This window comes from Manis pentadactyla, chromosome 6 (genome assembly GCF_030020395.1).
Source record: "Manis pentadactyla isolate mManPen7 chromosome 6, mManPen7.hap1, whole genome shotgun sequence".
NCBI classification, from domain to species: domain Eukaryota; kingdom Metazoa; phylum Chordata; class Mammalia; order Pholidota; family Manidae; genus Manis; species Manis pentadactyla.
The window spans coordinates 27,494,557-27,511,331 of NC_080024.1; the positions used below are offsets into that span (position 1 = coordinate 27,494,557).

A 16,775-nucleotide genomic window follows, 5' to 3' on the forward strand; every position below is an offset into this window, starting at 1 on the left:
CTAGAATAAAAATTTTCATCTATGATTAGTGTATTTGGTAAATAAAAACTTGAGAAAGCTATACTGGATAGTAGTGGTAGCAGAGCAGTGGCTCTCCAAAGATGTCCACCGTGTTGTGCCTGCGTATGTTGTGTTATGTGGCAAAGGGGCACTACAGATGGAGTTACGGTTACAGGCCTTAAAATAGGAAGATTATCCTGGATTATCTGGATGGGCCCAGTGTCATCACATGGGCCCTTAAAGGTGGAAAAGAAAGGTGGAGGAGTCAGTCAGAGAAAAGGAGAGTGGAAGAGAACCTTGACATGGGAGAAGGACTCGACCTGCCTTACTGTCTTTGAAGATGGAGGAAGGGTGCCATGAACCAAAGAATGCAAGTGGCTTCTAGAAGTTGGGAACATCCCTCAGCTGGTGGCCAGAGGGAAACAGGGATCTCAGTCCTACAGCTGCAAGGAACTGAATTCTGCCAACAACTGGAATGCGTATGGAAGTGGATTCTCTCCCAGAGCCTCCAGAAGGGGATGCAGCCCTGCCCAGCCCTTTATTTTGGCCTTGTGAGTTTGAAAGCAGAGATCCCGCTAGGCTCACTGGACTTCTGACTTACAGAAACAAGTGAGATAATAAATTTGGGATATTTGAAGCTGCTTTGTTTGTGGTAATCTATTATGGTAGCAATAGAAAAGTGAATACAGAACTCCTTAAAAGTAGTGTGTCTGGGGAAGCTGGGGTATGGCATGGTGGATATGCTCTTCTTGAAAGTTCAACACACAGCTAACTGGGAGGGGTCCTAAAGAACACAGTGTCGACACTGACTGAGGACTTGTTAAGCTCCGACCAGTGCTGGGTGGCCAACACAGGAAATAGAACAGGCAAAATTCCCTGCCCTCAGGGTCCTTAAACCCTGTGATTTAAGAAAACTAATAAAATAACACTTAGTGTTTGGAAAGTGATAAGAGCTCAGGTGAAAAATGCATCAGGAAAAGGGATAGGAGTGTTTGGGGATGTAATTTTAAATGGATAATTTTACTCAGAAGTTGACATTTGAATAAAAATCTGTAGGAAATCAGGGGCTAAGCCTTAAGGCTATCAGGGGAAAGGCACTTATTCAAGGGAGAGCAAAGAGGACCTTAGGGACCTTAGCAGGAGCCAAGGTCAAACAGAGAAGCTGCAGGGAGAGCAGGTCCTGGAGGGTCTTCAGACACTGTGAAGACTTGGCCTTTGTGCAGAGTGAGATGGGAAGCCTTTGGAGGATCTGGGGCTATTCCTGCAAATAGGAAGACCCCTTGGAGGCCCTCGCAGTAATTCACGCTGGAGATACAGCTTGGACTGTGGGTGTTGGCAGTGGGGGTTATGAGAAGTGATCGATAGGGCTCTGGGTGCATCTTGAGATCCGGAGAGCTTAGGAGATTTTCATTTGAGATGAGTGTTAGACTCAAAGACATTTCTGGTAAAAAGGCAAACCCGAGTCTTTGAGTTTTCCTATGAAGTTCAATCTGTTTCATGTGTTATACTTTTTAACAGCAATTTTAAAAAATTGAGGATTAAAAAATGTAGTCACAATGATGATAGAAGAATTTCACTGCAGAAGTTGTTCACGATGAATTCCAATGGTTTTTTATATATTAATTGCTATAACTCATCTATGTTGAATCACTGAAACATTTTTAATTTATGTAGATCAAATATTTTTATTAATGGGTGTTTGATGACACAAGATGGATGAATTTTGGAACATTTATGTCGTATCTACCCCATACTGTTTCCAAAACTACCAGTTTGCATTACATTTTGCTACAGGCAGGAACTTGAAATTTTGTATTTTGAATGTATTTACTCTCTGGTTCTAACTGCATTTTTGTTTATTTGATTCTTAATTTTTTTCTCATCAGAAGGAAATTGTTTGCCAGAATGGGATGGGCTCATCTGTTGGCCCAGAGGAAGAGCAGGGAAAACATTAGCTGTCCCATGCCCTCCTTATATTTATGATTTTAATCATAAAGGTATTGAATTCTTTTGAACTTTTTCTGAAATTGATTAATTTGGAATATAAATTTACTTTTTTGGGGGGGGGTAGTGGGCTCTCTAAGGGAACTGAACAATCTCAGGGTTTTTCTTTATGTCTTTATAGGAGTTGCTTTCCGACATTGTAACCACAATGGAACATGGGATTTTATGTACAGTTCAAATAAAACATGGGTTAATTATTCAGATTGCCTTCGCTTTCTGCAGCCAGATCTCAGCACAGGAAAGGTAATGGTAGTTTTGTATTTGTGAACCCCTAAGAGAAAGCAGAATAATGTTTTTATGTAATTCTTCATTGTCAACCACTATACTTAACAACTCTTTTATTCTATGACATAAGAGCATAAAAGATAAAAGCAAGTTTGGAATCTTTTCAGGTATTTGGTTAAGGAAAGGTCTAGGACTTGAAACATTCTGATATTTTGTTTAGGTTAGAGTTACCTGGCTGAGATATACTTACATACTTATAAGTATATATATGCTTATATATATATATATATATATGTATATATATAAAAGCATATATTGTATTATGCTATATTATGTATAAAAATCCATATAAGTAGTTAGTAACATGATTCATGATTTCTCCTTGGTTACTTATGAATGGCTACATCTCATCTCACTCTATATTCCTGGAGGAACTGTGTATTTTAGAGATGTATTTTGCTTCATAAGATTTGCCAGTAGATGATTTCATTAGTATATACAGTGTGTGTATGTGTGTGTGTGTGTGTGTGTGTGTGTGTATTAGAGTTGTAGAATTAAAGAGGAGCAAGGGGTATATTATAGGTGTTCCAGCATGATACCTTAATTTTACACATGAGTCGACCCAGAACAGAACTAGAGATTAAGTGTTGTTCAAAGTGACCCAGCCCACGGTTGTCAGGGCCTGAAGCAGAGCCCTCATCTCCAAATTCCTCTTCAGTGCTGTTTTTAGTATAGTAATCACACACAGATTTTTAAAAACCCGTCTAGATAGTTACTTTTAAGTCGTATGTGGTGGCTTAAAAGTCATGCTTAAATTCATATTACTGAGACCTTGTAAGATGCATGATGCTATCTGTATATGACGCTAGGAGTGAATGTGATAAATTGATGTATAAGTAGTTTTTACAAGGACCCTGAGAACAATAAATCATACATACGCTCTCCTCAAATTACACATTTTTCTTTATGCATTATGATCTTTTTTTCAGCACAGAATGCAGAGCAGTAGGTGAAGTGGTACATGGAAGATTTCTCTATTTGCTTTGCATTAATAGTCAGAACTTCCTTTTTTAACATTCCTTTTTTCTAACACAAAGCACTGCCACCTTAATGAGCTCTTCAGTACATTTCTGAAAGACCTAAATATGTGTTAACTTGTTTTGGCTTATCTCTGAATTAACTGAAATAATGACCAGTTTGTATAATGACGTTTACTACTTCAATTCTGCCCTCAAATCTCATGCCTAATCACTCATCATCTTGGATTATTAAAAGTGCTTGTGTACTTTCCTCCAGAACATTTTGGAATGGGAACTTGAGAAAGCACATGATTGGCATTTGATATGTGATCCACAGCAGCTATCATGGCTCACCAATTTCAAAAGTAAAAAGCCTAGTGGCAAAACCAGAAGCATGGGATTTAAAAACACATGATATTTAGTTCCTTTATCGTAGACCCAAAGACTTGTTTAAAATAAAATTCCATGGTACCTGAATCTCTTCTTAAATGTCCTCATGTTATTTAGTAAACAGAATCACCCAGTTATCAGTTAATTAGGTTATTGAAGCAATATATCTGAAAATTTAGTAGAGTAGATTAGTTGCTTTGATCATGCAAATTAATACCCTTTCTGTATCCTTGCCCTTCGCCCTTTGTAGTCCCTGCTGATTCTGATGCTGGTCTGGCTTTGTGACTTATTTTACCCAATAGAATGAAGTGGGAATGATGATGTGTCAGTTGAGAGTAAGCCTTTATAAGTGAGCCTAGACAAGGTTAGCTGAGACGGGCCCAGCTCAGCAGAATCACCTAGCCAACTCGTAGATTCATAAGATATTAAATGGTTATTGTTTCAAACCATTGCCTTTGGGGGTATTAAAAAGGCCTAGAATAGAATAAGTCTGTGGTAGAATGATGGATGATATTTTCTTCTTTATAGTTTTTTATACTTTTCTTTGAGGAACATGTATTGTTTTCATAAACAGGAAAAATTAAGAAAAAGTGATGTTTTATAACTTCTCAAGGAAAAAAAAATACCTTATTTTAAAAATAGAATCAAACCCATAGTCTTAAAAATGCAACATTAAAACAACTTTTTTGGTCTCTTTCAACAGTTTTGACCTACTTATGTACAGGAGATTTGATTATAAAAAGGAAACTAAAGAATCACTTTTTGGTGGTCTAATGTTGGCATCTAGTACAATCAGTAGTTCTAACATGATACAATTCTGGTTTATTTGTAACAAATTGGGTGCAAGATTGCTGTTGTAATGTTTATTTACTTCTTGGCTACAAACTACTATTGGATCTTGGTGGAAGGTCTCTACCTGCATAGTCTAATCTTCGTGGCATTCTTTCCTGACACCAAATACCTGTGGAGCTTCACCTTGATAGGCTGGGGTAAGGGATTTATGTTTCCTTTTCTTTTAAGATGGATTATGGATTTGAGGGCATTCTTTCAGCCTTTTTCCTGCCATAATCCCTCCCCATTTTATCTTTACCCCTTCTTCTTTCTCTTTTGTTATTGACTGTGGAAAATTATTAAGATCTAGTCTATAATCCTCTCAGAGGTAACAAGCTTTTCACCATTATGGTTAGTGTTTTTAAGCCAGATTCTTGAGAAGACTCTTTGGTGTAAGAGAAAAATGCATTGTTAGCCATACACATTTAGAACTGCTCATGTCTTAGGTTGGTGCCCTGCTTTAGCAGTAATTTCGCCCTTAATATTTGATTTTTGAATTTCTGAACTGTAATGATGCATTTTTCATTTGTATTTCTAGATCATATGAAAATGCCAGAAAGGAATTTAAAAACCATCTTAACTACATTTAACAAAATAAATTACAAAATTATGTAGGCTTACCATGTCATTAAAGAAAATAATCCAAATTATTTTTGGCTCAAGTAAGTAAAAAAAAGGGATATTCAGCTCATGTTCCAAAAATGCCTTATCAGTACTAGAGGGACTACTGGACTAGGCACTAACTCAACATGATGTGGAGAAAAGGATGTTTGTTTGTCAAAATTTAAGAGAAATGACAACTCATATATGTTTAAAATTAAGAAGTCATGAGATTAACAATTGCAGATCTCAATTGCCATTTTAATATCCAAATTATGAGGTAATTAGGAAAAGAATGAACTAAGTGGCTTAAGGTTAAATTTGAAAGTTTTTTTCCCTCCACAATAAGAGTATTCCTTTACCTGTTTTGCCTTACTATCATTTTAAAATTGAAAATGTGAAATAAGGAACACTGCATTACCTGTTAGTTAATTAATAACCTTTAAGAAGAGAAAGGGTCAAGTCACTGTAATATTTCATTTCTTATGAAATAGTGATTGTCATGAATAAAGTTTTATTTCTGAGGCAGCTTGTCTGTTTTAAGGCTCTTCCTTATCTTTGATTAGCAGTTACTAAAAATAAAAAGGTATATTTAATTTTTTTTAGGGTACTTTGGAAATTTCCTCGACAGTTTTTGGTAGTTTACCTTTATATCAAAATAATATCCGTGTACCTACATAATTACTAGAAGTTGATACAGGTGTCGATAGAAATTTAAAGAATGAATATAGACATTTGTCCTCGTTACAATGTATTTTTTTGGATTTTTCACACCTCTGGTCACACTTGTAACTTCTTTTTCTCTATTTACTTATTGGTTTGTTAGCTAACTCTCCCATCAACTCTTATTTGGGGGTATATCTCTCAGTCTGTCCCTCCTGAAAGTCAGGAGTTTGTCCCATGAAATCCAGGAAATTAGTTTTCAAATCTTTCTATGAAAAAGAGAATAAAAAAATAGTCCAGGGAGCTTCTATGCAAGCATGAATTTCTTACCTTCCTTTACACTGTTTATTAATTTGTCCATGAAAATTTGGCCTAGGAATGACAACTCTAGTAGAAAAACATCATTACTTGAAATATTCATTTTATCAAATGGTTTGAAAACATTCATGAAAGCAAGTAGGATTTACATGGAGGCTTACTTTGAAAAGCCATTTTACATGAAATATGCTCAATTAAGCAAAATCTAGAACACTAATAACCAATTTTTATAGAGCTATTTCTATAGTTGGTCTATCTTCTGACCCTCTCCCTCTCTTTGCAACTCTATACTTAAAAAAAATGTACTAAAGTATGTATAAAAAAGTAGTAATATTCTTTTAACAATATCTCTCTGCTACTAAAGCACAGCTACCATTTAATGAAGTAAATATTCAAGTCTGATTAATAAACAATTTTTTTCTTTTATCTTAACACAGATTCCGATTTTAAAATACCATTTTAATTTCTGATCATTTTTCAAAATTCCTATAAGAAAAATAATGGTCAAAAACATTATAGCTGCTTTGCAGGATCCTTTGCTAGAAAAATTCATAGTGAACCCCAGTTTCATACTTTCTTCCAATGATGTGATTTACTGGCTTCACTAGAGAAGAGAACTTGCTTGGATTCCTTTGTTACTCATTTGGACCCAATCATTTTAACTTTAGGTGATCAAACATCCTTGAAGAGCCCCCAGATAATTACTGTTTTATTTTTTTATTATTCTTTGATTGTCTCTATGCTAGTCTTCTGAATAAGGATCTAACAAGAGGATGAGAAAAGCAATTTCATTAAGACATGATGCCTAAAATACTTATAATTTTCATCTAAAACATAATTCCAACTGAAACACCAGTAATCAATGGGTGTAGAATATCATTCCAGAAATTGCCTGATCAGGAGATTGTAAAAGAACAGAAGATTAAAGGCCTGCAAATGAAACAATGTGAAAAGCTTAATCAAAGGCAGGCAGACACTTTTTAAACACAGCCAAGGCAGCAGAACAGCAAAGGGGTCCGTGCCAGGCCTTTCTGAACCAGTCTTTGAAGAACATCATGCATGGTTTTTCTTCATAGCTGTAACTGATAACTGAAGTTGTGTCATTAATTTTGCCTCCACGACTGGAATATAAGTTTCAGGAAAATAAGTATATAATTTATCTGTTCATTGTTTTATCTTCTGAGACTAGAATAATCCTTGACACAAAAATAGATGGTTACTGGATGTATGGATAGGTAGGTGGATGGATAGAAAGAATATGCAAGATGAACTTAATAATTAGAATTGGGTAGATCCATTTTGACATAAATAATTTCCTAGAACATAGAATTCAAGCAGATTATTAAAAAAAGAGTTATATAGACACAATGAATAAAATTGGAATGCAGAATTATAAAATGAAATTGCCACACAGGCAGGTTGATGTTAAATTCAATTAGACAATCATTGAGAGGACCAAAGAAATAACATTGTAGGGCATCATCTAATTTTCATTTTTTGATGAAATTTTTCTTCATCTGAATCTATTTGTTCACTTTTTTGCAAATAAAGAACACCTGAAAAATTACAAATATGTTTGTAAAAAGTAAAGAATTTAATATTATGTTTAATAAAAATATTCAAACTTAGGTTAAACCTTTTCTCTCATTTTGTAAGGTGCTTCCTAGGTTCTGTACTGTTTTCACTATGGTGTCTCTTTTTTACAATCTCTTTCATAAAGGCCATGTAATGAGAAGTTATCCATTAAATCCTTTGATTCTCTATTACAATGTTCTGCAAGAGTTATTCCTGTGATTTTTTTTGTGTGTGTGTGATTTCAGAGTCTAATCAACTATAGCATGAACTGATGGTCAAACTAAGTGGGGGCAAAGGACACGTGAAATGAATGTAGACATTCGTCTGGGTTACATTTTATTTTATTTTTATTTTTATGCCACTGATCACACTTGTAATAAATTCTTTTGCTCTATTTATTTATTGGTTTTGTATTTACCTCCCCCAGCAACTCTTACTTGGGGTATATCTTGCAGTCTGTCCCTCCTGAAAGTCAGGAATTTGTCTCATGAAATCCAGGAAACTAGTTTTCAGATTTTTCTGTGAAAAAGAGAACAAAAAATAGTCCAGTGAGCTTCTATGCAAGTATGAATTTCTTACCTTCCTTTACAATGTTTATTAATTTGCCCACGAAAATTTTGGCCTAGGAATGACAACCATACTAGATGACAGATTTGATGTTGTAGGCTCACACGGTGTTTATCATTTATGAATGGCAAGTATCTTACGATGCTATAATCAAACTAACATAGTGGCCACCCTTTGCTAAGCTATTAGTTCATGCAAATCCTTCTGCTTTGAGCCACTATGAACCAATGAAAAGAAGAGGCTAAACTGGTCAAAACTTCCCAATTTTATAACTTGCAGTATAGCTTCTCTTTGCCTTCCACTTTGAGAATGAAGAAGTTCTAGTTTTTTAAAACAGCCACCTTCCTACAGCTCCTTTGAGCCCCTCTTGTTGCTTCACTCCTCTCTGAAAGCATGTGGCTGTCGGTGTGGCAAGAGTCAAAGTCAAATGCACCAACCATTGCATGCTTCTCGCTCCAGGAGCTTCAATGCCCTCAGAGTATGGAATGAAATCTGGGGCCAACTTCATCTTCAGACTTTTAAGAACAATTAACAGCAATATACCTGGTTCATTTCTCAAGTGGACAAGATGAACAATAAGTGGACTTTTCTTGTACACATAGCAACATTTTTCATGTCCATTTTTCTCTCTCAACTTTTAATAATGTATTCTTACGATTAATGCCTATGAGAGAAAAAAATACCTTAATTTTAAAAGAAATATGGTCTCTGACTCCTTTTCTTATTTCAGGGTTTCCAGCAGCATTTGTTGCAGCCTGGGCTGTGACACGAGCCACTCTGGCTGATGCAAGGTGAGTGACAAAGAGGAGGAGGTAAAGAAAGAGCTTCAGATTTTCTCAATACCCAGCCCTCCTGCTTGGAATTGACACTTGAATTCACACTGTTCTTCACCACATTGCCCTTTAGGGATGTCATGTGGGAAATTACCTTGGTGTAATGGTAGCCTCTGATACATTACCAGCAAGCCATCCGTCCCAGAGTCATGGAACAGAAAGACTCACACACCAGATCAGGATGCTCGAACTCCCTGGTTTATGAAATCAATTTAAAACATGCTGTAAGAAAAGGAAAGATATGGGTAAATTAACACACAGGATATGGTGCAAGCAAGTGGAAGGACCCCACTGAGTCTGGGATAGGCAATATTGATATTTCCTCTCTTTCCCCCACATCAGTCTTCCCTCCTGGTGGTGTGGTTACGAGGTCCAGAGATGAGGCTGCAGCAAGCGGGACCACAGACAGAAGTTTGTTTGGGCCAATGACATACAATGACTTAGACTGTCTTAGAGAGACGTAGGGGCAAGCACACCTGTAGCTTGCCAGTCAGCCTCCTGAGCAGCTCTAAGTTTTATTTGTGTTCCTTGGGCAAAGGATATGTGTGTATGGGTTTCACCGATCAGTGCCTGAATTAAGATGTCAAGAATATTGAGCACTTCTTGTGTATCAGGGATATTTTGTGCCCCATGCCTCGTATGTATTTAATACCTATGTGTGGGGTAAAATCACAGAATTTCCAGAATCTCCCGCCTGGCCTTAACATTTACACATCAATAGGTGTTTACCACTGCAGCCTCTGAGGATCTGAGAATCCACAGCAAGGCAGGGAGAGAAAATAGCCACTCTCTCCTCCCCTCCGTTTCTGGTACGTACTCGGTCTGGCGTCCGCCAGTCACCAAGGACCCGCCCACAGAGCTTCTGGAAGGGGCGGGCAGGGAAGTGAGCGCCTGCGCCCTAGCTGCAAGGACGGAGAGCACGAAGTGGGCTTTGCAAGTGAAAACCCGGGAGGACTGAGAGAGCACGCGGCCAGAGGAGACAGACAGACAGCCGTTCCTCCTCGTGAGCAATAGAGGGTTTCTCCCAACCTGCCCTTCCCCTTGCCTTACTTGGCTTTATAGGGAACTTTGCTCCGGGAAGGGGACCCCCTTCTCCCCAGATCTGCACTGTGTCTAACACTCATGTGCTACACTTAATACTTGCCTATATTTAATGCAACCTATGGGTTTCATCCATCATATTTGTCTTCTGTAGCATAATTAAATCTTTTTAAACAATAAAACATGCACACTCGAAGTGGAATCCATCCTCGTGAATCAGTAGGATATTCTAAGTAGCTTGAGGTTAAGTTAATGCAGTATTTTAGAGTACAGGACAATGATGCTGGGTGATGGCAAAGAACCCTTCATTAGATTAGGCAGACCTGAGTTCAAATTTTGATTTAGCTGCTCTAGTTTTGGAACCATGGGAAAGACACATGACCTCTTTGTCTATCAATTTCTTATTTATAAAACAGGGATAAAAATGTATAAATGACCTTAATACATACAAAACACTTAGCAGGTTGCAGGACAGATAGGAGGCACTAAGTGGGAACCTGGGGAGGAGGAACTTGAGGGGCAGGCCTGTTGTGCTGCTGCTTGGTCCTGCGGCTACAGGTATGTTACCTGACCGCTGAGCCTCAGTATTCTCATCTACCAAATGCAGAGAAAATTAATGTTATTCTCACAGGGTGGTTGTACAATTAAATGAACTAATGTATGTAAAACAATACAGGGCTTGGGATGGTAAATGCTAAATACTTAGTATTATTCCTTTAATGATTTCATTAATTATACCTACATGTAATGTCTGATTAAAAATGTCTTTGTTTATTATTATTTCATTGGAAATGAGAACTCACCCTTTCATTAATCCTAGCTTATGATATTTTGATTTTTATCTTACCAAGTCATAGGAGCCTTTGATTCTGCTAAAGTTAGAGCTTAAAAATGAAGCTGGAGAAGAGATGGGAGCCAGGCTTTCCAGAACTTTATAGGCTATATCAGGATGGCTGAGTTTATTTTTTAAGTGATAATAACAGCAAATTTGCATTTATAAAGATTGTTATCAGCCCATGGAGTAAAAATTGTAGGGAAGTAGTAATAAAGGTGGTAGCTAATGTTTTTGAGTGGTGATCACATTCCAGGCACTTTCTGAGACCTTTGCGAATATTAATATAATTGACCCTCGTAGCAACCTATTGAGACCAAGGCTAGAGAAGTTGTGCCCAAAGTCATTCAGCCACAAGTGGTAGAGAAGGAATTTGGCTGCACAGTCGGGCTCCAGAGGCACCCAATTAACACTATAGGCAGACTAGATGTTTCCATTGAAGTTATTGTGAGAAGTAAGGGTAAAGAGATGGCTAAGTTAATATACTTAGGATATGATACAAGCAAGTAGAAGGACCACTTGACATTTGGGGGCCCACCCCTCTCATTTGACAGATAAATGAAATGAGACCTAGGGATATCAGTTTACATATTCAAAGCCTGCAGCCAGCTTGGAGCAGTTTCGACTCTTCCAACCATTTAAGAAATTTCCAGGCATTGAGCATGGAAAGAAAACAAATATATTCACAGTACAGTTTATTTTGAATTAGATTAATTTTATTAGTTATTTTGGATTCTTTCTTAAAAATCATAAACTAAGTCATAATCCATTAATAATAAGTCTTTACACTGAAAAAAATAAAAAATACAAGTTTATTATTCTTGAAGCAAAGAATCCTTTAGATACATATTTTGAAAAATACAACTGATACTAAATATTGCCCTAAAGCAGTTGAATTAATGTAAAAAAATTAAATATAAGTTGGATCATGTTACTCCTCTGTACAAATGATTTATTCCTACCTTACTCAGAATAAAATCTTGAATTCTATAGTGCCCTGATCTGAGGGCAATAATTGGGTTAAAGGGTCATTTTACATTTATTTTGCAAATAAAATAAAACTATATTACTACATACATGGCATGATTTCAGAATTGTCTGATTTAACTTTTGATGAAATTCAGCTTACCTATAGATAGAAAGTTCTTAGGGGTTTTCTTGAGCATAAACTGACCTATGTATGGTGTCATGTCACAAAATTCAGGTGGGAGAGCAGACTTAGAGCATCTCCGAAGGATGGATGGGGGTCTGTGCTCAGGTCTCTTACATTTGATTCTATCAGAATTGTTATTTGATCAATGTAGGGTAAGGTAATTGAATAGATAGGACAAATGAACTCAAGATATATTTTTGTTTCTTTTTCTTTTTCTTTACAAAAGCAAAAATATTTTCCAAGATACCTTGTTACCTTCTCCCTGCTCACTCAGAGGAGATAAGAGATGTCAGCAGGAAAAGTCAGGCCTGCAAGGGAAAGGACCAAGGAAAGATACCCTCTGTTTTTCTTAGGAAATCTGCATCTTTCTCAGGGTTTTTTCATTTCCTCTACTCTTATCAGATTACGAAGATAATTCAATATTCCATCAATACAATTCCCTAGATCCCTTAGCAGAATAGTGTATCTCCTGTTTTCAATCCTGGCTGTAGGGAGTTCTCATTTCTAGTCAGACCCCTGTACCATATACGCCACTTTTCAGAACCGCACTTTTACTGACATTCATTCATGCATTTCCTAGGGTGTTAGAATTTATTTTAAAGAATCTGAACAGAGGGTAGTTTGGGGGACATGTTAACAATCACAGTGTGAGCTACAACACTGAAGAATTAATTAAAAGCAAGGATTAATAGCATTTTCTTTAAAAAAAAGAAATCTGAATTCTCAGTTACCTCTCACATCAAAGGGCACGTTTGACTTTTTGGCATTGAAAATCATCAAAGTCAAGTTTTTCCTGTTTTTAGAGGCAGCTGGTTTTTACCTACTTTCAAATACAAGTATTTTGTAGAGCTGGAATTGCATGATTGAATTCCAGGGTGTCAGGAGACACTGTCATGCCATGTCACTGAGGCAAAGAAAGGAGATTGTGAAGATGTTAGCAAATATCAAAACTGAAAAGAAAACTTATGGAATCCAAGAGTCTTACAGCTAGTGAATCAATATTCAATTTATATTCATACTGTGTATACCACTTTCCTTATAGTAGAAAGCCTTTTTAGGGTAATGTGATAGGTGTTCTGCAGAAGTCAATAACACTATTTTTTAACCTTCTTGTCTGGTTGAATCACATGGAAATAGATGCATGCAATAATGCTAGGAGATGTTCACTAATGTACAAGTATAAAATTTCTCTGTCTTTGATTTCTATGTTATTCAGACTTCAGGTCTTTTGATTTTCCAGATTTCAGTGTGGCTACATGAGATTTACACTTTGTTCTAGGGATCTGGTTGGTTTAACTGTGTTACATCCTCCCAATAGAATGCTTTGCAACTGAATTTTCTTGATACTGATATGGAAATTTAAAAAAGAATCCTGTTAAAAGGAAAGAACAAGCTGCAAAACAGTATACATTACAATTTTTGTAACATGGGGAAATAAGATTATAATATTTGTATTTGTATGTGCATAAGGAAACAATGGAAATATGTTCAATAAAATAATAAAAGATGTTGCCTACAAGGCATCAACCTTAAAAGTAAAACAGGCAGTTATTTTACCAGCAAAATGGGTTTATTTGGGAATAGTGGAGGAATTGCAATTCGGGACATGCAAGCTATGGCAAATCATAGGCAAGTTTAGATATTAAAGGAGAGGAATGTTACTTTATAAAGGAAAGGATGAAATTGGGAGGGGCTGCTTTGTATGAAAGTCCATGGGAGGAAAGCAAGAGTTGGAGGTGGAGATAGTTTCCAATTAGGTGAGATGTGGTATTTTCCTATTGGCCATACTTGTTGCTTGGCGAGGAGAAATTCTTCCTTCCTCTGCTGGAATAGTACAGTAGGTATCTTCCTGTTGAGAATGCAAGGTCTCTTCTCTTGGGGCCTGCAATTGATGACCCGTGGTAGGTGTGGGAGCTCCCCCTTCTGGCCTCCCAGCTCCATTTTAAATGAGTTTCCTTTTTCCGGTTTCATGGAGAAGGGTGGGGTCGAGGTAGACAGGAACATGGAGAGGACTGAGATGTCTCAATGTCTGCCTTTTTTATATAGTGTGATTTTTGAAATGAGAGTGTCTTGTCTATTTAAAAAACTAAATTTAAAAAATAAGTACTATTATTTGAAATAGCTTTATTATCCATAAGTGCTCCTTAATTTAAAAGTAACTTCTTGATAAATTTATTCCCTAGGATTCAAAAATGATCATTATATCCCTAGAATTTCTTTTTAAGATTTCATTTACTGTTGCTGCAGTCAGTGCTAGGTTTTGTCTAAGGAGGAGGAAACTGAAGGCTTTTATTTGTGTATCTTTAACTTAAAAATATTGTTTAAAGTGCTTCATTGAAGTTTTAAGTGGAACTAGTTTTCCTCAGTGCTGTTCCGTTTATTACCGTGTCCTCCCTCTACCACAAACCAGGCTGAGTGACGTAGAGGCAAGCTTACATTGATTGTAATTCAAGGTCAAACTTCATCTGAATTCAATTTAAGCCCACAAATATTTAGTGACTACCTACATGTGATGTATTGTTCTAGACACGTACAATACATCAGAAAATAAGAGCAATGATTACTGCTCATGTATAACTTAAATGCTAGTTGGCGTGGGAGGGAAGCAGAAGTTAATTATAACAAATTGGTAAGTTATATAATGTTTTTTTAAGTACTGCTAAAAACTAACTTTTTAAAATAAAAGATAAAATCATGGATGTCATGCAAATATAAAATGAGCACCTGTCAAAGATTTTTTTTAACGCATTGATTAATGAGGGAACCAGTAAAATGTTATAACTTGTTCAAAGGGGAAATAAAATAATCACGTGCTTATATTTAGTAAAATGAACACTGAAATAAAGTCAGAAAAGAAGGGCAAAACCTGATCAATATTCACAGGGTACTCATCAGTTATGTTCCACCACACATAATTTTCATTTCTAGGTACGAAAATCATTTACATTGTTTTTCTATTACGCTCCTATTAACAAGAATAATTTTCATTACTGTTAGTTCCCTGTTGCATTTCTATAGATAAGAATTATTTTAGTTATTGTCAGTGTTCTACATCTTAGGGTTTTATAAAATAGCATTGCTTTAACTTCTGAAAATGAGAGGACTTCATCAATCCAGTGGTAGTGAAAATGAAGTATCAGTTGCACCACATTATAGAGGACTAGAGGACTACCACTTTTTTGTGGTTCTGGAAACATGATTTTGATTCTTGTTACTATGAAAACAATTCACCAATATATATAATACTCTGTAGCTAATAGTATAGACATTAGGACTCATTTCACATTTTTTTCCACACTGGTTTGGGTGTTTTATGAAAAGATTTGTGTGTGTGTGTGTGTCTATTTGTCTCATAAAAGCTTGGGGCTGGAGTTTTGGTAAAACTTAAAATGCTACTTAATTCTCACTGCTTATTTGCTTTGCCAGTTTATTCATAAAGGTTCTTTTTCATGTCTCAGATGCTGGGAGCTTAGTGCTGGCAACATCAGATGGATTTATCAAGCCCCAATTTTAGCAGCTATTGGGGTAAGTTTTAAAGCCTGTATAGTTAAAAAAAAAAGACACATAATTTAACTGCTGCTAAAACCCAACAGAGTTTGTCTATCACTTTGTTCTACAAAGGTTTAGGAAACTCTCACTTTATAGCAGAAGCTGTTGGGAGAGTCCGGTTTGGGGAACAGACCCATATTCATGGCTGGCACTGAGCCCCTGAGGAAATCACGTGCCCTTCCTTTAATCAGCTAGCATGTGGGGACAATTCCAGGGCCTCAGAATATCCATGAACATTTACATGTTCAGGCAGTTGGAAGGTCCTACAACTCTTTCCCCTTTTCATCCATTATTTTATATATCTTCTTTAGTATTCTGATCACCTACTCTGGTAGGTCCAGAGTAGGAGGCAAATAGCAGGAAAATAGAGGAATTACTGAGAGAAAATGATAGTATGATCCATTACAAAACATTGCCTAAAGCTTTTATTTGGCATTATTTCCCCAAGAAGTCAGAGGATTCCAGACCAAGACATGTCCTACAGAATCTTGTCGAATAGGTGATAGGGAAAATGACTAGACTTAGCAATGTTTATTGTATTATACCTTTCTGCCTGTAATCGTTCAACTGTATATTACATCTCTGTTGCAAAAGAAAGCAAAGTCTAACACTTCTTTGTATCTAAGAAAGCTCACCAAAATGTTTGCTCTTGACCTGTCTTGAAGACTTTATTGCATTAGCTTCTCTGTGGTTTGATGAAGAAAGGATATTAGCTGTGTTTTCCTGTTTCTCATGTTTGAAATATAAGAATATAAACATAAACTTATAAGAATATAAGTCCTTAAAAAAAGGACTGATGTTTCAATATTAAATGTTAAATCATTTGAAAGTAAGTTAGCAGTCTAATCCTTTAACTGTAGTTTTTTTTTTTTTTTTGGTCTTTCTTTGTTTTTCAGTTACTTTTCTCATTTTGTTTTCTTCTGGACAATGTTACCCAGTTTGTCAGCACATTGACATTGGGTACAGAAGGGTAGCTATTAATGTGGCTGAAGTTTTGTAAGATCTAAGAGTCAGATGAAAGCTTAGTTGTTTCATAGGAAAAATTCAGAAGGAAATATAGAAGAGATCAAAAAGGAATCTTCACTTCAGAAGCCCACTGATATAAATATTTAGAGGGACAAATAAAATACAGAACACTTCTAGTGAAGCCAATTCATATTCCTGCTAAAACAGCC

At 36.3% G+C, this 16,775-nt stretch overlaps 1 protein-coding gene across 1 annotated transcript in view; it reads left to right on the forward strand.

Moving 5' to 3' along the window:
* LOC130684165 (parathyroid hormone 2 receptor-like) overlaps nt 1–16,775 on the forward strand; it is a 47,526-nt gene that overhangs the window by 13,408 nt on the left and 17,343 nt on the right. The window contains exons 4-8 of the mRNA XM_057504317.1: nt 1,887–1,997; nt 2,126–2,247; nt 4,480–4,627; nt 8,923–8,983; nt 15,510–15,576. Of these exons, the coding sequence (XP_057360300.1) occupies nt 1,887–1,997; nt 2,126–2,247; nt 4,480–4,627; nt 8,923–8,983; nt 15,510–15,576 (509 nt within the window). The remainder of the gene's footprint in view (nt 1–1,886; nt 1,998–2,125; nt 2,248–4,479; nt 4,628–8,922; nt 8,984–15,509; nt 15,577–16,775) is intronic.